This window comes from Nycticebus coucang, chromosome 10, assembly GCF_027406575.1.
Source record: "Nycticebus coucang isolate mNycCou1 chromosome 10, mNycCou1.pri, whole genome shotgun sequence".
Taxonomy (NCBI): Eukaryota; Metazoa; Chordata; class Mammalia; order Primates; family Lorisidae; genus Nycticebus; species Nycticebus coucang.
The window spans coordinates 106,190,323-106,211,874 of NC_069789.1; the positions used below are offsets into that span (position 1 = coordinate 106,190,323).

The following is a 21,552-nucleotide window of genomic DNA, read 5'->3' on the forward strand; positions in this document are numbered from 1 at the left end:
CGGCACCAGCCACATACATAGAGGGTGGCAGGTTCGAACCCGGCCCAGGCCAGCTAAACAACTGCAACCAAAAAATAGCTGGGCATTGTAGTGGTGCCTGTAGTCCCAGCTACTTGGGAGGCAGAGGCAAGAGAATCGCTTAAGCCCAAGAGTTTGAGGTTGCTGTGACCTGTGATGCCACAGCACTCTACCGAGAGCGACATAATGAGATTCTGTCTCAAAAAAAAAAAAAAGAATTTATGGGAAGAAACCAGGTTCTCATTTCTTTGTGCTTCTCCCAGCTCAGCCTAGCAAAGAACAGTTAGAGTCACAGCAGGGAGTGACCAGAGAGTGTGGGGCACTAGTATGGAAGCTACAACCAGGAGATTGGAAACAATACGAGTGACCATGGATGTCATGTAGCCCAGAGTTGCCCAAACCCAGCCACACTTAGCACCAGCTAGAGCCTTTTAGATCCCACCCCAGACCTATAGCCTCAGAATCTTGGAGATGGGGCCTAGTCATCAGGGTTTTTAAAACCAAACTCAGAGAGATGCTTCAGGAAGGAAGGTTTCCACCCTCAGTCCTGAGCACTGACACCCATGTGCTCCAGAGATGGTGGCTCAGATTTTTAGGGTAAAAGTGAGAATAAACCACAAGGCCTGACAAGCACAGGAGAGGGGAGGAAAGCTAGTGGGAGGGCGGCGCCTGTGGCTCAAAGGAGTAGGGCGCCAGCCCCATACACCGGAGATGATGGGTTCAAACCCAGCCCCGGCCAAAAACTGCAAAAATAAAAAAAAAGCTAGTGGGACCCGGTTCATCCTTCTCCACATCTTTCTTCATAGCCTTTTAACCACCAGCAGAGAGTTAATCACTGCTCCTCCATTCGTGCACAGATAAGTAACCCTCCCTGAGGAGCCAGAAGTCTTCTAAGGAAAAATGAATCATTGGTCTGAGGCTGAAGGAGGAGAACAAGGAAACGTTGTGTGTGTCCCGGGGGTGGGGCTGCCATGAACCTTCACCCGGGGGTTATGCTCTTTCATAAAATAATGGTGGTGGCAAGTAGCAATAGCTATTTTTTACTTGTTTAATTTTATGTCATTACTTAGCAAAATTAAAAGTTGGTCATCTTACTTGGTCCCCGAGAATTCTTTTGAAATTTTACAAGCCAGTGAAATTCTGATGTCTGGGAACAACCATGCTGCACAGGGAGGACAGGCAGAGGGGAGGGTGCAGGAGGAGGGTGGGCCAGGAACGCAGAGCAGAGTACTTCAGACCAGGGCACAGGACAAAGGGGCATCCTCCCAGGCGCTGGGTAAGAGGTGCATGTGGGAGGCTAAGTGGGCCTGTGGGAGGTGGCGGGACAGCCCTGGAAGGCCCTCTGCACCAACTCAGGAGCTCAAGCTTCCCCTGCCTGTTTGTGATTTAGAAAGATGCCTGAGACAGTGGCATGAAGGATACAGGGGTGTGCGCACACAGGCAGGAGACCGTCCTGAGTGCTGACTGCAAGAGTCCGCTGAGGTGAGCTGAGCTGAGCTGAGAGGGGAACTGTCTGGCATGATGACCAGGTTCCCTGCTCAGCAGCAGGGAGGTTGGGAGGAGTGGTCGGTGTGTCTGGCTTGGGTCCTGCTGAGAATGTGAAGAGGGAGGGAGGATGTAGGCACAGGCTGGGCCGAGGGAAGACAGGAATCCAGAGCTCAGGAGACAGGCTCAGCTGGAGACACAGGTGAAAACAGTCACATTGGCATTTATCACACACTTGCATGTGCCAGGCCTGTGCCAACCACTCCCCATCTCACTGTCCAGTGAGGCAGGGCTAGGCTAGGGGTTCAAGCAGGCGTTATTAGTCCCACTTGATAGACAAGCAAACTGAACTCCGTGAGGCACTTCCCCAGGTCAGGCTAGTAAGGGGCAGGCCAGCAACTCGAGCCAAGACTGACTCCAGAGCCAGAGCCTCTGCCAGGTGGGAGCCACTGGGTAAGTGAAACAGCACAGAAAGGGAGCACAGCAGAGTCACAAGGAGGCACGGACACAGACCTCTCCAGAAATGTGTGAGCAAGGCTCTATAATCCCAGAAGGTCCACTTCAGGGTGCTGAGGAGAGGGACAAAATGAACTTCCCCAGAATGGATGGACAAAGGGCTTGAGAAGATGATACTGAGCTACAGGGACCTAGGCCAGGGGACTTCCCTCTTTCCCACCAGAGGGTCCTTGGCCTTGGCTTCAAGCCATTCCCTCAGGTGCAAATCAAACTTGTAGCACCTCCTCCCTGGTATGAGCACATTCTGGAGGAATACTAGAAGGAGTTAAAGGGATTGTTTACAAAGAGCAAAAAATAAACCCCTTATGCCTAGTGGGCTTTTCCCAGGCGCTCTGGCCCATGCTCTGTTTGTAAAGAGGTTCTTGGGGACCCCCAGATTCAATGCCCCCATGATCAGGGAGAGGATAAATTCAGGAGAATTTCCACTCAAAAGAAAGCTGCTGACCAGCCACCCTGTCCACAGGTAACCTCTGTTTCTTAAGGGCTCCGCCTCTTGCTTACCCTGTACTATTTTGATGGGCCACTGCCATGGTTGCTGATAGCAGTGATCTGGCCTTGCTGGCCAAAGCAGGAGCCCCAAGATGGTGCGACTCTAGGCTTTGGCTTCCAACAGGAGTCTGGGGCCACAGTCTGGGTACAGGCCAGCCCCAACCCCAAGGGGTAGCACCTGTTGAGGTCCAAGCTCCTAAGCCCTCCCACAGTCCTCCCATGCACACACCTGTCCCCAGTCACACAGCGTGGCCCCTGCACTTGCTGTCCCTCAGCCCACAAGCCCCATTTACTACCTGTAACTCTTCTACATGTCCTTCAAGGCATGCCTCAGTTGTCACCTCCTCCATGAAGCTATTCCTGCTACGAGTACCTCTAAACTGGCCAGGCAGAACTGTTACAGCAGGGCACTCCTCTTCCTAGCCCTCAGCACATACCGAAACCACCAGAAAGCTTTCCCAAACTGGCTCCTTCCTTTCCCCTCCAGAGTCTGAAGCAGTGGGCCCAGGATGGGGATTCCCATAGCCCCACTCTCCTCATCCCCAAACCAGCACTGCCCTGAAATTGCTAATCCACTTACATTTGCAGTACGCTTTACCATTTCACTGGGCTCACAAGAACTCTCCAAAGCAGACAAGATAGATCATATCATCTCTACTTTACAGATGATAAGGCCAAGGCTCTGAGGGGGGAAAGAACTTCACCAGTGTCGCACCTGATTCCCAGGTCCAACGTGCTTCCCACAACCTCTGTGTCTCAACAGGTCGCCACCCCACATCTAGGCTGGGAGGTAGGGTGTCCTGTCTGTTGGGACTTTGAGAGCTGAAGGTGCTTGGGGTTGGGAAGCCCACTGACACGGTGTCTAGTGCACTGACATGTCCCAAACAGCCAGGTTCTCACCTAAGATTCTAACCTCCTCCTTATTTTCCAGAATGGCTCCCCAGCTTCCAACCCAAATCCCTCTTGCATCAAAATCACCCCAAGTTCCCTTTGCTCAGCCTTAGCAGAGAGGGGGGCAACAGGTCTCTTTCTTGGTAATATTCATCACCAGGGGAGTTTTGAAGATTTCCCCTGCCCCAAACTACACAAGGACAGGATGGAAAGCTCAAAGTCTTCAGCTGCTTATGTGAGAAGAGAAGCCAAGTGTCCTGTCTGAGTTTACACGACTAATCCAGCAGGTCAAAGAAACTCAGTGACCTGAGGTTAGGAAAGGAGACCATACCCAGTGCCAGAAAGACAGCCCCACTGCTCCATCTTCCCCTAGAGGGAGGATGTCAGCAATTTAAAGAGGGACATCCATAACTGAGACCAGACTCAGGGAAGGTGACCAGACAGGTGAGAAACACACAAACCTTCCTAGGCAACAGCCTGGGAGGAGGAGCTCAAGCAGGTGCAGGCCCCCTGGCAGCACCAGGAGAATTCAGGGAGTTGGGGGAGGCTGTAACTCAGTGGTTAGGGTGCTGGCCACATGCTCCGGGGCTGGTGGGTTTGAACCCAGCCTGGGCCTGCTAAACAAAACAAACAACAACAACAACAACAAATAGCCAGGCATTGTGGCAGGCTCCTATAGTCTCAGCTACTAGGAAGGCTGAGGCAAGAGAATCACTTAAGCCTTAGAGTTTGAGGTTACTGTGAGCTATGACATCAGAGCACTCTACCAAGGGTGACAAAGCAAGACTCTGTCTCAATTGAAAAAAAAAAAAGAGTAAGACCCTGTCTCTACTAAAAATAGAAAAACTAGCTGGGTGTTTTGGTGGGCACCTGTAGTCCCAGTTACTCCAGAGGCAGAGGCAAAAGGATTGCTTGAGCCCAAGAGACTGAGGTTTCTGTGAGCTATGATGCTACAGCACTCAAGCCAGGGCAGCAGATGAGATTCTGTCTCAAATAAATAAATGAACAAATGAATGAATAAATAAAAGGGAAGAAATTCTGACCTGCTACAATATGAATAAACCTTGAAGAAGATATTATGCTAAGTGAAATAAGCCAGTCTTGGGCGGCACCTGTGGCTCAAGGAGTAGGGCACTGGTCCCACATGCCGGAGGTGGCGGGTTCAAACCTAGCCCCAGCCAAAAAAAAAAAAAAGAAATAAGCCAGTCTCCAAAAGACAAATACTGTCTGGTTCTACTTACCTGAGGAAACTAGAGCAGACAAAATCAGACACAAAAAAGAGAATGGTGGGCACTGGAGTTGGGGGAGAGATGTGTGAATGGGGAGTTATTGTTTAACAGATACAGAGTTCAGTTTTGCAAGATGAGAAAGTTCTGAAGAAGGAAAGTGGTGATGGTAGCACAACAATGTGTACGTACTTAACGCCCCATAACTTTAGCCTTAAAAATAGTTTAAGTGGGGTGGCGCCTGTGACTCAAGAAGTAGGGCGCCAGCCCCATATACCAGAGGTGGCAGGTTCAAACCCAGCTCCAGCCAAAAACTGCAAAAAAAAAAACAAAAAAACAATGGCTCAGTGCCTGTGGCTCAAGCGGCTAAGGCACCAGCCACATACACCTGAGCTGACGGGTACGAATCCAGCCCAGGCCCACCAAACGACAGCTGCAACCAAAAAAAAAAAAAAAAATAGCCGGGCGTTGTGGTGGGCACCTTGTAGTCCCAGCTACTTGGGAGACGGAGGCAGGAGAATCACTTGAGCCCAGGAGTTGGAGGTTGCTGTGAGCTGTGATGCCATAGCACTCTACCAGGGCGGCAGCTTGAGGCTCTGTCTCAAAAAAAAAAAAAAAAAAAAAGAAAAGAAATAGTTTAAGTGGGCTCAGCGCCCATAGCACAGTGGTTACAGCACCAGCCACATACACGGAGGCTGGCCAGTTTGAACCCAGCCCAGGCCAGCTAAATGACAATGACAACTGCAACAAAAAATACTCAGGCATTGTGGTGGGTGCCTGTAGTCCTACTTGGGAGGCTGGGACAAGAGAATCGCTTAAGCCCAAGAGTTTGAGGTTGCTGTGAGCTGTAATGCCACAGCACTCTACTGAAGGTGACATAATGAGACTCTGTCTCAAAAAAAAAAAAAATAGGGTGGCGCCTATGGCTCAGTGAGTCAGGTACTAGCCCCATATACCAAGGGTGGCGGGTTCAAAACCGGCCCCCCCCAAACTGCAACAAAAAAACAGCCAGGCACTGTGGCAGGCGCCTGTAATCCCAGCTACTCGGGAGGCTGAGGCAAGAGAATCGCCTAAGCCCTGAAGTTGGAGGCTGCTGTGAGCTGAGACGCCATGGCACTCTACCAAGGGTGACAAAGTGAGATTCTGTCTCTAAAAAAAAATAAATAAATAAATAAAAATAGTTTAAGTCAGTGGTTCTCAACCTGTGGGTCACGACCGCTTTGTAACAATGAAAATACATCCTGCATATCAGACATTACATTACGATTCATAACAGTAGCAAAATTACAGTTATGAAGTAGCAAAGAAAATAATTTTATGGTTGGGGATCACCACAACATGAGGAACTGTATTAAAGGGTTGAGGGATTAGGAAGGTTGAGAACTACTAGTTTAAGTGATAAATGCTATGTACATTTTACTACAATTAAAGTTTTTCTTAAAGTAAGAGCTTTCTAACAAAATGGGTTTTCTTAAAGTTGCTTACGACACCCAACTAAGTGGTCGAGATAAAAGGTAAAGGCAGTGCCGGCCCTACCTGGACCACATCCTCTGCACAGCGTGGGAGCTGATTTCCTTCCCTCTGCAAAGGCACCCGAGGCCACACTGACGCTCAGCACACAGATAACGGGTGTGTTTGGGCTCAAAGTGCACACAAATCAAAGAAACCAGGTAGGTCAAAACCTACTTATTTAAATGGTCTCCCCAAGCAAGAAAGAGTAGTTTGGACCCCTTTCTTGTTCAGGTCTTAGCAGGAAACACGCTTTTGAGAACAGGGTTCAGTAGGAAGTTGCTTCCTCTCTTGATGAACAGGAAAAGGCCCTACAGAGGAGCCTGTACATGACAGTGTCCAACTGGGATAACACCAACACCCAAGCCCACTCCTCTGGCTCCCTCCAGGACAGGAGAGACCAGGGATGAGGAACCCAGAGTACAAAGCCAGGCAGGAGGGCCATCAGACCACATCATCTCATCTGGGAGAATATGCAGCCTCTTCTCCCTGGCGCCAGGGAAGGGAGAAAGTGGCAGGTGTGGGATAAAACTGATGTCACTTCTACCTTTTCCTTTTAACCATGAGTATCTTATTCTCTTTTTTAATTGCCAGGTATTTAAGAAGCATTAATTTGGTTAAATGATGCCACACACAGGCTAGAGAGATTTGGCCCTGAAATGAGCCTGGAAACCAATCTACAATATGATTATTCCAGCTCTTTGGGAGCTCAGGTCGCTTGAGTCCATGAGTTCAAGGCTGCTGTGAGCTATGATGAAGCCTCTGCACTCCAGCCTGGGTGACAGAGTGAGACCCTGTCTCCTAATAATAATAATTATTGGCTGGGCGCAGTAGCTCACGCCTGTACTAGCACTCTGGGAGGCCAAGCTGAGTGGATCACCTGAGTTCACAGGTTTGAGATCAGCCTGAGCCAGAAAGAGACCCCATCTCTAAAAATAGCTGGGCTTTGTAGTGGGCGCCTATAGTCCCAGCTACTTGGGAGGCTGAGGCAAGAAAATCACTTAAGCCCAAGAGTTTGAGGTTGCTATGAGCTGTGATGTCACAGCACTCTACTGAGAGCGACAAAATGAGATGCTATCTCAAAAAAAAAATTGCTGGACATGGTGGCTCACGCCTGTAATCCTAGCACTCTGATGGGCCAAGGCAGGTGGATTTCTTTCTTTTTTTTTTTTTTTTTGTGGTTTTTGGCTGGGGCTAGGTTTGAACCCGCCACCTCTGGCATATGGGACCGGCGCCCTACTCCTTGAGCCACAGGCGCTGCCCAAGTCAGGTGGATTTCCTGAGCTCACCAGTTTGAGACCAGCCTGAGCAAAAGCAAGACCGGGTCTCTACTAAAAAAAAAAAAAAAATAGAAGGCTTAACACCCATAGCACGGTGTCGAACCCAGCACAGGCCAGTTAAACAACAAAGACAACTGCAACAAAAAATAGCTAAGCATGGTGGCGGGCACCTATAGTCCCAGCTACTAGGGAGGCTGAGGCAAGAGAACCACTTGAGCCCAGGAGTTTGAGGTTGCTATGAGCTATGACGCCATGGCACTCTACCAAAGGTGACAAAGTGAGACTCTGTCCTAATAAAAAGTAATAATAATAATAATAAATAAATAAATAAAATCAAAATAAAAACCTAAAGTGACCAATGTGGTGGCTCCTGCCTGTAATCCCAGCACTCTGGGAGGTCGAGACAGGAAGATCCCTTGATTTCAGGAGTTCTAAATCAACCTGAGCAAGAGTGAGACACTGTCTCACCATCTCTAAAAATAGCTGGGTATTGTGGTAGGCACCTGTAGTCCCAGTTACGTGGCAGGCTAAGGTAGGAGGATTGCTTGAGCCCAGGAGTCTGAAGTTGCTATAAGCTAGGCTGACATCATCCATGGCACTCTACCCAGGGTGACAGAGTAAGACTCTGTCTTAAAAAAAGAACAAAAATGGGGCGGCGCCTGTGGCTCAGTTGGTAGGGTGCCGGCCCCATATATCGAGGGTGACGGGTTCAAACCCGGCCAAACTGCAACCAAAAAATAGCCGGGCATTGTGGCAGGCGCCTGTAGTCCCAGCTACTCGGGAGGCTGAAGCAAGAGAATCGCTTAAGCCCAGGAGTTGGAGGTTGCTGTGAGCTGTGTAAGGCCACAGCACTCTAGGGCCATAAAGTGAGATGCTGTCTCTACAAAAAAAAAAAAAAATGGCTCGGCACCTGTGGCTCAAGTGGCTAAGGCACCAGCCACATACACCTGAGCTGGCAGGTTCGAATCCAGCCTGGGCCTGCCAGACAACAATGACAGCTGCAACCAAAAAATAGCCGGACGTTGTGGTGGGCGCCTGTAGTTCCAGCTACTTGGGAGGGGGAGGCAGGAGAATCGCTTGAGCCCAGGAGTTGGAGGTTGCTGTGAGCTGTGATACCACAGCACTCTACCCAGGGTGACAGCTTGGGGCTCTGCCTCAAAAAAAAAAAAAAAAAAAGAACAAAAAAGCATTAGGAACTATTGTAGATTAAATATGCCTATAGTTCTTTGCAGCTCCTCTCATTCAGTCATGAAATAATTCCCCACGTTGCTTGCTCTGAGTTTGGCCTCCCAGAAAATGAGAAGCCATGGGGAAAACCAAGGTTCCTAGTCACCATCCAACACCACCATCAGACATGTGAGTGAAGCCACCTTGGACTAGCCAGGCCTGATTAGTGACCCAGCCAAGACCAGCAAAAGAGCTACTTAGCTGACTTATTTTCAGAATCTCAAGTAGATAAATGATTGCCATTTTAAGTCACTAATTTTGAGATGATTTGTCACATATCAAAAGATAATGGATAACCAACCATGCTGAAACATCCCGTCCTCCCTCCGCACCCTCCACAGTACCTTTCCAAGGGGTGCCTCTGGCCTCTGTGCTCCACGGGCTCCATTGTCCTTGCCCAAATTCCTCCTGGGCCCGAAGCTGCACCACATGCCTCATGCCTGCCCAGGCGTCATGAATAACACAGTAATGCTGGAGACCCTTGACCTGAGGGTGGGAGGCACAGTGGCTCTGGGTAGGGGGCCTGGGTAGCACTGGTTAGGCTGCCCCCCCTGGAGAGGTGGCATCCTTTGCCACCCTGGCTGTGAACTCTAAGGGGTAACACCACCCTGGAGGCTTAGGACCAACACAGGCCAAAGCTGTAAGTCGCTGCACCCAAAATCCTGCAAGCCCAAATACCTTCCCTGGGCGAACTCCCCTTCTCACACATAGGCCTGCGAAGAAGAACTTGGACTGGCATCTCTCTTCTCATTTTATAAATGAGGCAACCAAGAAAGGTTAAAAGACTTATCCAAGACCGTATAGGACCCAGAGTCCTTCTTTCTTTCTAGTATCCTTGTCTTACCCTCTTTTCTGCCCAGAAGGAAAAGACAAACTTACCATCCATTTTGTGAATGTCTTTGACTGTTCTGCTCGGTATCGGACCTCAAACCGAAGCCTGTAGAATGATGAGTTCCAAGAGTAGGGGTCTTTCCAGGTGACATTGAGCCAGCGAGGTTTTCTGGCCACAGCAGTGACAATGATGTTGATAGGTGGGTCAGGCTGCACTGTGGGAAAGGGGGGTGGCCCTGTGCCGCAGGTGCAGTGCAGAGGTGCCCCCGAGGCTCTGCAGATCCCAGCCTCAGATGCTCCCAGCACACATCTTCCCAGGGCCCTCATCCATCCCTGTCCCACATTCCTTAATGCCCAAAGGCATCAGCTCTCCAACCCCCTCCACCGTCCCTTCCCTGGCCTTCCAAGAAGTCGATAAGGAGAATTAAATCAAGAGAAGGAAACAGCAGGAGGGTGGGAAGAGCTTACGTACGGATTCTAAAGCCCTCAAATGTCAGGGTCCTGCTGGTCTTGCTCCCCACACTGTTGGCGACACACAGGGTCACTACATGGAAAGAGGAGTCCCCCTCTCGCACTGGCAACTGGCAGGAGAACTTCTGGGACTCTTGAGAGTAGTGGCACGGCTTCACGAATTCTTTCCCCGGACTGATCTGACTGTTGGACACAAAGCGGGGGCAGGCTTGCCTGTCAGTCCCCACACTCACTCAGAGGGAGAAGGTCAGGCTCCCAAGTCTAGCCCCAGGGTTTGAGTCCAGCCTCTACCACATCTTATTAGCTTCTGTAATTCTGAGTAAATTAGTCAACCTCTGAGTGTTTTCTCATTTGAAAATAAGAATTAGCCGATTGTTGTGGCTACTGGGGAGGCTGAGGTAAGAGAATCGCCTAAGCCCAGGAATTGGAGGTTGCTGTGAGCTGTGACGCCACAGCACTCTACAATAAAGCGAGACTCTGTCTCAAAAAAAGAAAAGAAAAGAAAAAAAATAAGAATATTAGGCTCGGCGCCCGTAGCACAGTGGTTATGGCGCCAGACACATACACCTATGCTGGCAGGTTTGAACCCAACCTGGGCTAACTAAATAATAATGACAACCTCAACAAAAAATAGCCAGGCATTGTGGTAGATGCCTGTAATCCCAACTACTCAGGAGGCTGAGGCAAGAGAATCGCTTAAGCCCAAGAGTTTGAGGTTGCCATGAGCTGTGATGCCACGGCACTCTACCAAGGGCAACATAATAAGACCCTGTCTAGAAAAAAAAAAAATAGCCAGGTGTTATAGCAGGCACCTGTGGTCCTAGCTACTTGAGAGGCTGAGGCAAGAGAATTGCTTAAGCCCGAAGAGTTTGAGGTTGCTGTGAGCTGTGACACCATGGCAATCTACCACGGGTGACATAGTGAGACTGTGTCTCAAAAAAAAATAAAAAGAAAAGAATAATAATAATAGTGCCTACCTCAGTGGGGTTCTATTAGGATTAATTAAAAAATATATGTAAGGGCTGCGCCTGTGGCTCAGTCGGTAAGGCACTGGCCCCATATACTGAGGGTGGCGGGTTCAAACCCGGTCCCAGCTGAACCGCAACCAAAAAATAGCTGGGCGTTGTAGCAGGCGCCTGTAGTCCCAGCTGCTCGGGAGGCTGAGGCAAGAGAATCGCTTAAGCCCAGGAGTTGGAGGTTGCTGTGAGCTGTGTGATGCCATGGCACTCTACCAAGGGCCATAAAGTGAGACTCTGTCTCTACAAAAAAAAATATATATATATATGTAAAATTTAAAGACAAGGAAACGAGCTGGATTTACATATATGTAAGACACCCAGAGAAGCACAAAGGGGAGAGGGCTGCTGGTCACCAGGGCTCCCTAGTCTAGTCAGCAGGGCGGTCACTCTGGCTTCTTGCCAGGACCTGTGTTCTTGTGTTGTGGGGGATGCAGGAGCGAATCAGGAAGGGCCCACCTGGCCTCAAGGCACTAACAGCTGACCAGACACGGAACAGAAATGCTGTTCCAGAAAAAGAGTGCTAGAGGGTTATGGCAGGAGAGTCCAGAAAAACCTTCTGGATGACAAGACATTCAAGGGGAGCCAGACACCATGCACCTGGGCAGGACCTGCGGCCTCACCCTTTTATATGTGTGGGCATGTGAGGCCACGTCAGCTCTTGCCCTGCTGCCGAGTGACTGGATCGGAGCAGAGTCCAGCCATGAGACAAACTCTGTCTCTGGGAAGGCTGCCCCACCCTCCCTAGTCCAAGTCAGAGCCTCCCTTCCCTCTGCCAACATCACCCAGCCTTTCACCCCCCAGCACTGAGAAGGTGGGGACCCACTGTGGCGTTTGTGGACAGCGTTTAGGAGCTGGCCTGGTCTCTCCACAGCCTCTGCATAGCACTCGGCCCAAGGCTGGGCCTCAGGGTGTGTGAGGTCCCAGGCTCTTTCACTTCAAAAGTTCCCAGTGGGCTGTCTGTTGCTTCAAAGCAGAGGGAAGTGCCCAAGGCTGCCGACAGTAGAGATCACCTGTTCTCTGTCATTCCCAGTGTCAGCAAATGAAAGTATTCTAGGCAAAGTGCCAGAAATGAGTAGGCTTCCCTGGGGCTAGTCTGCCCCGCCTAACCCTGTCTGTCCATAAAGGCCTAGGTCTCAAGCCAGGTCTATCTAGTGCTGGGTTGTGAGGTTGTGAGGCTTTTCTGGTCTTCCTACTTGGAGTGTGAGACAATATCCCCAAAGGCAGCTGTGCCAACCACAGGTGGGCAATCCATACATTTCAGCCTACAAGACAGAATGAGCTGGGCCAGGAGAGAGACACAGCAGAAGCCAGACCACTCTGTTAAGGTTGCTGCTCTGATTTTTCCTGCCTTATCCTCAGTTTCCCTTTTTGTTTCAGTTACCAGCAGTCAGCCACATTCTGAAAATATTAAATGGAAATTCCAAGTATTTCATTCTTAAAAAAGTCCTAAGTTTTGACTCAGCACCCATAGCTCAGTGAGTAGGGCACCAGCCACATACACTGAAGCTGGAGGGTTTGAGCCTGAGCTACAGGATTATCCCCTGGTCCAGCATTCCTAGGCCGCACGTGCTGCCTGCCCATCAGTCATTAAGACTGTCTGCTCCTAACACCAGGGTAGGTGGTCCTCCTGAGGCATGATCAGAGGGTCAGCAGTAGCCTAAAGCGATGTCACCATGCCAGTGTCGTCAGTGTCACCTCACCTCACCACCTAGACATTCTGTCATCTCACATCATCACAAGAAGGATGAGTACACTACAGTAAGATACTTTGAAAGAGAGTGAAAGACCACATTCACCCAGATTTTATTATCATTTATTATTATAATTGTTCTATTTTATTATTAGTTATTGTTGTTAACGTCTTCCTGTACCTAATTTATAAGTTAAACTTTATCATGGATATGTATGGGGAAAAAACAGACCACATCTGGGCTTGGTGCTATTTAAGATTTCAGGCATCCACTGGGGGTCTTGGAATAGGGGGGACTACCAGCAGCCTCCAGGGTTACAAATGAGATAGGTTCTCTAGGTTTGTCATTAAGCTGAATTTGTATGTAGGTTGGAAGAGGTACATTTACCTCTTAACATAGTCGCCCCCCTTAGTGTGTGTCACACTTTATGGGGGCAAGACATGATTGCAAGAGGGACTTTACCTAACAATTGTAATCAGTGTAACTGGCTTATTGTACCCTCAATGAATCCCCAACAATAAAAACAAAAAAATAAACAAATAAAAAAAAAAAAAAAAAGAAATCCAAAAAAAAAAAAAACATAGTCGCCCCCATTTGTGAGTGAGAGTCATGCATCAGTTGGACGTTTGTAATGTGGGAATGCCTGTACAGTCCTCTCATGACTAATAGCTTGACCTCAGTTATAAACATCTGGACTAAGGAGCCTTGGCTCAGGGTGGGGAGAGATCAAACCACAGAGGTGCGTTCGTTTTCAGCATCTTCCTCAACCTGTCCATCATGCTGAAGCCACCCCAGACCCCTCACTTTATGGCTGGTGCAGGAGCCTGTCAGGGGCCCCCAGGCAGGTGACTCCTTCCTTACCCCAGCCCCCACCTTCATAACAGAGACAGCCTGATACGCTCTGGGTCGGGCACTGACTGGGCAGTTGGTGCTTCCCACTCCCACACACATCCACATCTTTTTCATAGCAACAAAGCCCAAAACCTCTGGACTTTGAACGAAATCAGACAAGCTGGGATTGGATTCCCAGCAGAGCCACTTACTGGCTAGATGACCTAAACCAAGTCATCTCATCTCTCTGAACCTCAGTTTCTCCATCTGTTAGGTGAGGGAAATAATGCCCACTTCCCACAGCTGTTGTGATAGTGAAGTCACAGGACATAGCATGGGTGGAGGACCGACTTGAGTCTCAGTTCCCTCTCTCATTCCTTCCTGGTATCCCAAAGGAGGAACTTTCTAATGATAACATCTCAGAATAGGTGGCTGGCCAACAATTTGCCCCTTGGCTCCTCGGGGAGCCCCGCCCCCACCCTGGGGCCCTAAAGAGGGAGTTGACCGCAGACCCCCAACACTTACAACTTCTTCACCAGCAGCACAGCCCTTGTCGTTGGGGAGGGAGGGTTCTGAGGACTCCACTCACAGTAAACGCTTCGGAGGGGGCTCTTCCGGAAGCAGAAGAGCTGGGGTTCCTCAGGAGGGGCTAGAAGGAAAGCACAGCAGGGGTAAGGATGCAGCAGAGGCCTTGGGGCACAGCCCCTCTGAGAGAAGGACTGGGCCCAGCCCCTAGCCCAGTCCTGGGCCAGTCTAGATACAGGAAGCCGTAGCCAAACTCAGCTACACACGGGTATAACTGTCACTGGGAAGTTAAAGGTCAGGGGTACCTTTGTATCCACTGAGAAGCAGATCCTAGACAAGGGTGGAGAAGCACCCCAGAGCCATAATCTGAAGAGGAGAAAGGATGATCAAAGAAATAGGGCTTTGGGGTGGCGCCTGGGGCTCAGTGAGTAAGGCACCGGCCCCAGATACCAAGGGTGGCAGGTTCAAACTCGGCCCCAGGCAAACTGCAACAAAAAAATAGCCGGGCATTGTGGTGGGCACCTGTAGTCCCAGCTACTTAGGAGGCTGAGGCAAGAGAATTGCCAAAGCCCAAGAGCTAGAGGTTGCTGTGAGCTATGACTCCACAGCCCTCTAAAAGTGAGACTCTGTCGCTAAATAAAAAAAGAAATAGGGCTTTGCAGTCACTCAGGCCTGGCTCTGTGGCCTCAGGCAAGTCCCAGACTCTCTTCAGTTCCTTGTCTATAACATTAATGATAATGATGATAACAATAGTGATAATAATACTGCTTTCTCTCATGGGGTGGATGGATGGCTTAACTTCAGGAGGTACAAGGAAGAAAGACCTTAGCACAGGGCGTGGCACATAGGGCATCAGCTTTATGAAGTTTTTTTTTTTTTTTTTTTTTAGAGACAGGGTCACACTCTATTGCCCTTGGTAGAGTGCTGTGACATCACAGCTCACAGCAACCTTCAGCTCCTGGGCTTAGGCGATTCTCTTGCCTCAGCCTCCCAAGTTGCTGGGACTACAGGTGACTGCCACAACGCCTGGCTATTGTTTGTTACAGTTTGGCCGGGGCCAGGTTTGAACCCACCACCCTTGGTATATGGGGCTGGTGCCCTACCCACTGAGCTACAGGCACCGCCCATCTTTATGTGTTTTTTTTAATCTAGTTGTGAGGGAGCTAAAACCTGCTAATTCTAAAAAATTAAGAGCTGATCTGAGAGCTCAGAATGTGCTCTGCAGAGTTGTCAGCACCAAGTGTGTGATACACCTAACAGTCATACATATTTATTCTTCGTAACACCTCTAAGGTAAAGTAATAAAGTTAACCTTATTTTGTCTGAGGGGCAGAGGAGTGAAGCAGCATGTGAAGAAGCAGGACCCAGACCCAGGCTGTCTAACCTAGACCCTGCTGTAGCCCAGTGCACAAAAGCCTAACCCACGAGGTGGACCCACTCTCTGCATCAGCCAGATGCCCCACCCAGCAGGAATCTCCACCAGCTCTTGCCAGATATCAGAGGGCCTTTCCCTGAAATTCTTGGACCATGAAAAAACCAGGAGTTTAAAGGGCCATGCAGGGATTCTACTGGAATGCACCAGTGGGAGCTGCCCTGGAGCGTCTGGAGAGCTCTGAGCACAACTCACCATCTACCAGCAGGTGCACAGATCCAGCGGGGCGGCCAGCTTGGTAGCACGAATAGTTCCCAGAATCACTGAGCTGCACTGACCTCAGAAGCAGCCTACTGCCCACACCAGCCCATCTCCTGGGCTGTGAGTCTGGGGCCGGGTTCCCCAGCACCCACTCCACTGTGGTGTTGTCTTCTGGTTCTGTCCCTGGGCAGGTCAGAGTAACACTGCTGCCCGGTAGGCTGGTCAACACATCACTCGCCACCTCTGGGGAAGGAGAAAACACTTGATAAATGCACAGCAATCTGAAAAAGGGACTTCATTCTGAAGGGGGTGGATGCCACCAGAGGCCTCAAGACTAAGCACAAGGGGCTCTGGCCACCATCACCATAATGGGGACTCAGGCAGCAGCCTCCCAGGGGCCTCGGCACCAGAGTGGAATATAATCTCTAATCCCATGTCTCTCTTCCCCACGAGACTCCAAGCACCACAGAACGGGTGGCCTGTCTTGCTCTCTGCTAAAGTCTAGTGCTCAGTAGGCTGCCTGGTGCAGGAGTTTTGGGGAGGAGGAGCTGAGCACTCAGTGGGTGTGTGAATAAATGCTCATAGGGGGCGGCACCTGTGGCTCAGTGAGTAGGGGGCCGGCCCCATATGCCGAGGGTGGTGGGTTCAAACCCAGCCCCGGCCAAACTGCAGCAACAAAAAAATAGCCGGGCATTGTGGCGGGCGCCTGTAGTCCCAGCTGCTCGGGAGGCTGAAGCAAGAGAATCACATAAAGGGCGGCGCCTGAGGCTCAGTGAGCAGGGCGCCGGCCCCATATACCGAGGGTGGCGGGTTCAAACCCAGCCCCGGCCAAACTGCAACAAAAAAATAGCTGGGCGTTGTGGCGGGCGCCTGTAGTCCCAGCTATTCGGGAGGCTGAGGCAGAAGAATCGCCTAAGCCCAGGAGTTGGAGGTTTCTGTGAGCTGTATGACACCATGGCACTCTACTGAGGGCAATAAAGTGAGACTCAGTCTCTACAAAAAAAAAAAAAAAAAAAAAAAGAGAATCACATAAGCCCAAGAGCTGGAGGTTGCCATGAGCCGTGTGACGCCACGGCACTCTACCGAGGGCAGTAAAGTGAGACTCTGTCTCTACAAAAAAAAAAAAATGCTCATAGGAATGAATTTCAGTCACCCAAGTAGGACTCCCAGGTATACAAGTATGCAGGGAATCTCAGACGCACAGGGTCTTCATGGCAGGAAGCCCATTTTCCAGATGGTAACTGAGACACAGAAGAAATTAGTAGACTTGCCCAAGATCACCAGCTCATCAGCTGCTCAGGGTGGGTGTGAACCAAGTCTTTGGGTTCTCAGTTCCACACTCCCTCCAGGACCCTACACCTATCCAATCCATTCAACCACTTAGGACAATGTTTTTATTCTAGAGACCAAATTGGAAGATAAAGAAGAAAAACAAAGGCATTCCCCACTGAAAAAAATTGTGTTGAAGTTAAAGAAACAAATGAAACAAATTTTTGACTACAAGTTACAGATTTATAAAATCTAAGATAAAAATTAGCCTAACCACCTTGAACTCATTTATTAACCTATTAAATTGGTTCAACCAGTTGAGGGAACAGCAGCCAGGGAACACAACCAGTTTTCATGTTAAGCACACTTGATCCTTCAAACCAAATGTATAACCATTTATTAGCAGGCAGCAGCTAAATCTGGTCAAAGATTTTGGAAAGGCCCCGTAGCTGTCTGACTGCCTGACCGCACTTCCTCGCAGGTGCTTCTAGGACTGAGGACTAGCATAAATGCCTCTCCACAGCCTCTTTCTTGCTTAGGAGGAGGTATTTTTATTTCATGCTTGGCAGACTGTCCTTCCCACCCCATCCAAGGTGGCTGTCAGAGAGAAGGGGTAAGGATCAGTAACTCCCGGGCAGGTAACACTCCCGAAGCCAGAGGAAGCTGGCAGTCCAGACCCCATATACTGGCCACAGACCAGAGACCAGGGACATAGGTACCAAAGGGGCAGAGACAGCTTCTTCTTGTCAGTGGCCCTGCCTGGCTACACAGATGCTGCTCACACTTCTTTCTCACGTTACCACTTGGAGCCAGAGTTCTCCAATCTGAGACCCCCTGCCTCAAGGCTGGTAGGAAAGAGGCAGCTGCCAGGCCAGGTGCAGTCATCTGGGCCTTTCTCTCTTCACCAGCCCTGAGTTTGGGTAGGAAAGCTGGTTGATGACTTTGAGCAGGCTGCTTAAACCCCCTCTGGCCTCACTTCCCACCATGGTCGAGGAGGAAGGCCATCCCTCTGTCCTATGTTTGACCAGCCCTGGAGGAACACAGCAGCCAGGCACCAGTGAGGAAGACACAGCCAGACGTCAGAGAAACCCTGCCCTAGAGCAACAAAAAACAAACTCACTAATGCAGGGCTGGGACAGGGCCAAGCCACTAGAAGCTGAAGCCTGCAGAGGGCAAAGGCGGAGGACTCTGTGCCCAAAAGTGTCATGAGAAGCCCTAACGATAGCACAACTCTCACAAGTAACCTTCAACAATGTAATTCCAACATTTCAAACATTGTTTTGCAACCTGTTACATAATATGTGTATTGAACACATGCAAATTAATATATGTAATATACACAAAAGCCTAAAATACACAGGAACACCCACCAAGCTAAAAAATAACAGGATCATTTTCTCTGAAGCTCATGCTGGGTATCCTAGTCCTTTCACCTCCCCACCTATATAGTGTTACATTTTAGGTTTATCCCTCCCTTACTTTTAAAAAATAGGCTCACTGGGTGGCACCTGTGGCTCAAAGGAGTAGGGCAACTAAACAGCAGTGGTAACTGCAACAAAAATAGCCGGGCACTGTGGCGGGCACCTGTAGTCCCAGGTACTTAGGAGGCTAAGGCAAGAGAATCGCCCTAGCCCAAGAGCTGGATGTTGCTGTGAGCTGTGATACCACAGCCCTCTACTGAGGGCGACAAAGTGAGACTCTGTCTCAAGAAAAAAAAGAAAAACTCTTGGGCTCAAGTGATCCTCCTGCCTCAGCCTCCCAAGTAGCTGGGACCACAGGTGCCCACCACTATACCCAGCTGGTTTTTCTATTTTTAGTAGAGATTGGGATCTTGCTCTTGCTCAGCTGATCTCCAACTCCTGAGCTCAAGCAATTTACCTGCCTCGGTGCTCCCAGATGTGTGAGCTACTGAACCTGACCCCTACATTTTTCTTAATTTTTCTTAACTTAATTTTCTCAACTTTACACATAGGAACAGTTCATTCACTTTCACTGCTATGAAATATTCCACTGTTCAACCCTCCCATTCTCCCACTGAAGGAGGTTTGGGGTCATTTTCAGTGATTTGCTGTATCAAAGATTGTGGTTATCAACCCTCTCCCCTTTTTGTTTCTATTTCTTTGTTTTTTGTTTTTTGTTTTTCTTTTTTGAGACAGAGCCTCAAGCTGTCACCTTGGGTAGAGTGCCATGGCATCATAGCTCACAGCAACCTCCAACTCCTGGGCTTAAGCGATTCTCTTGCCTCAGCCTCCCAAGTAGCAGGGACTACAGGCGCCTGCCACAATGCCTGGCTATCTTTTGGTTGCAGCTGTCATTGTTGTTTGGCAGGCCCCAGGCTGGATTCAAACTGGCCAGCTCAGGTGTATGTGGCTGGCGCCTTAGCCGCTTGAGCCACAGGCGCTGAGCCTTCTATTTCTTTCTTTCTTTTTTTTCCTCTCCCCCTTTTTTTGAGACAGGGTCTCTCTATGTTGCCTTGGCTGGTCTCATACTCTTGGGCTCAAGGGCTCCTCTCTCCTTATCCTCCTTAATAGCTGAGATTATAGGCGTGAGCCACTGTGCCCAGCCTCAACTTTCTTGTCTGTGACTCTTGGTGCACATGCCCAAGAACTTCCCTAAGAGTAAAACTGCTAGTCTCGGCATGAGTGTGATATGTATCCTTGTCTTTCACAACTGAACACACCATCCAGCGAGCACCTGCTGGAGGCAGCAGCTTGCCATATCCAATCCATGCCATTGGTTTCCATTTGTACCTGAATGAGTTTGGTTAGAAGATGCACTGACACTTCTAATCACTGTACTTTCACTTTTGGGCTGGGCATGGTGGCTCACGCCTGTAATCCTAATACTCTGGGAGGCAGAGGCAGGTGGATTACTTGAGCTCATGAGTTTGAGACCAGCCTGAGCAAAAGTGATACCTTGTCTCTACTAAAACTAGAAAAATTAAGGCAAGAAGATGAGGTTGCTGTGAGCTATGATGCCACAGCATTCTACCCAGGGTGATAGCTTGAGACTATGTCTCAAAAAAAAAGAAAGAAAAAGAAAAAATACCCTGGCATCCTGGCAGCTTTTTGTAGTCCCAACTACTCGGGAGGCTGAGGCAGGATGATTGCTTGAGCCCAGGAGTTTGAGGTTTGTAAGGTATGATACTATGGCACTCTAGCCAGGGTGACAGAGAGAGACTCTATTAAAAAAAAAACTTTCACTTTTCCATTTTGTACTTGATAAAGCAGCCATAAGAATAAAACTAACATGGACATCAAGTTCATGTACAAATTATAACTTGTAGGAACAAAGATGGGGACCCTGCCAAAAGAGAACTGTCTGTTAGCACCATGCCTGCGACATCCCTCCACCAACTAATGAGCAGAACTCAGCATTCACAAGGCAGGTTAGCAGCACCAATACTCAATGGACACACGTGCAGGATGCATAAAGTCCAATGTAAGGGTTAAGACTACGGAGGCTCATCTGCTCACTGGCACTCACTTTCAAGGGCACAGTCCCCAAGTACACACAAGTCCTGACCATGACTGTGAGCTCCTGCTATCCACTCATCAAAGAACTCAGTAAGTGCTGAATACATGTTTGTTTAATGTGTTCACCTAAGAGGTGCCCGCAGAGACAGGGCCTCCATACTGAAAACTCCCAGAAGTACCATTCACAGGTGACACAGGGGTCTAAACAGTGCCCCTCATATGTGCAATGGGCAGACCCCACACTAGGCTCAGAGGAGCCACCTTTTTACAACCAGGAGATGCCAAGGAAAGAAACTCAGAGCCTGGAGCCAGAGACAGCTCTCTCTCCCGCTTCTGCCTTTGCCAGTTCCAGGAAACATGTCTGTCTGGTCATTTCCCTTAGCCCAGCCAAATGGGAATCTCATGCCACGTTTGGCAGCCTTAACAACAGCAGGGGCTGTTCTGCCCCAGCACTTGCTAACAATGGCCAGAGTACTTGGGCAACTCAGAGAAACACCAAATAAAAAGACTTTTTTTCTCTTCTACAAAAGCAGAGCTGCAGAGAACAACATAATAGCCACTTCCTCTGCCAAGAATTTGAGTAATGGTTTTCTGAACCTTTAAAACTGAGTCACTATTTTTTAATAGGGAATGATTAATTATAAACCACCCATTGGCAAGTACTGCCTGTCACAGCTCTGCTTCAAAATGTATTTCTTCTAGAACCTGTAAACAGCACTTGTTAATTATGCTTTTAAAAATACTGTTTGCAGCCAGGTGGAGAGACTCACACCTCTGATCCCAGCGATCTGGGAGGCCAAGGTGAGAGGATTGCTTGAGCCCAGGAGTTTGAGTTTGGGCAACAAAGCTAGATCCTATCTTTTTCTTTTCTTTGAGACAGAGTTTTACCTGGTCACCCTTGGTAGGAGCAGTGATGTCCCTAAATTCCCAAGTAGCTGGGACTACCGGTGCCTGCAACAAGGCCTGGCTATTTTTAGAGATGAGGTCTCACTCTGGCTCAGGCCATCCACCCACCTCAGCCTCCCAAGTGCTGGGATTACAAGCATGAGCCACCACGCCCAGCCTGCTAGATCCCATCCTTTTTTTTTGTTTTTGTAGAGACAGAGTCTCACTTTGTTGCTCTCGGTACAGTGCCGTGGCATCACAGCTCACAGCAACCTCCAGC

At 49.3% G+C, this 21,552-nt stretch overlaps 1 protein-coding gene across 2 annotated transcripts in view; it reads right to left on the reverse strand.

Annotated features, from left to right (window-relative positions):
- IL6R (interleukin 6 receptor) overlaps nt 1-21,552 on the reverse strand; it is a 63,712-nt gene that overhangs the window by 18,645 nt on the left and 23,515 nt on the right. For both annotated transcript variants that reach the window (XM_053604502.1, XM_053604503.1), the window contains exons 2-6: nt 15,637-15,885; nt 14,010-14,133; nt 9,945-10,126; nt 9,521-9,687; nt 8,986-9,127 (exon numbers count right to left, since the gene is read on the reverse strand). In XM_053604502.1, coding sequence (XP_053460477.1) covers nt 8,986-9,127; nt 9,521-9,687; nt 9,945-10,126; nt 14,010-14,133; nt 15,637-15,885 — 864 coding nt within the window. The remainder of the gene's footprint in view (nt 1-8,985; nt 9,128-9,520; nt 9,688-9,944; nt 10,127-14,009; nt 14,134-15,636; nt 15,886-21,552) is intronic.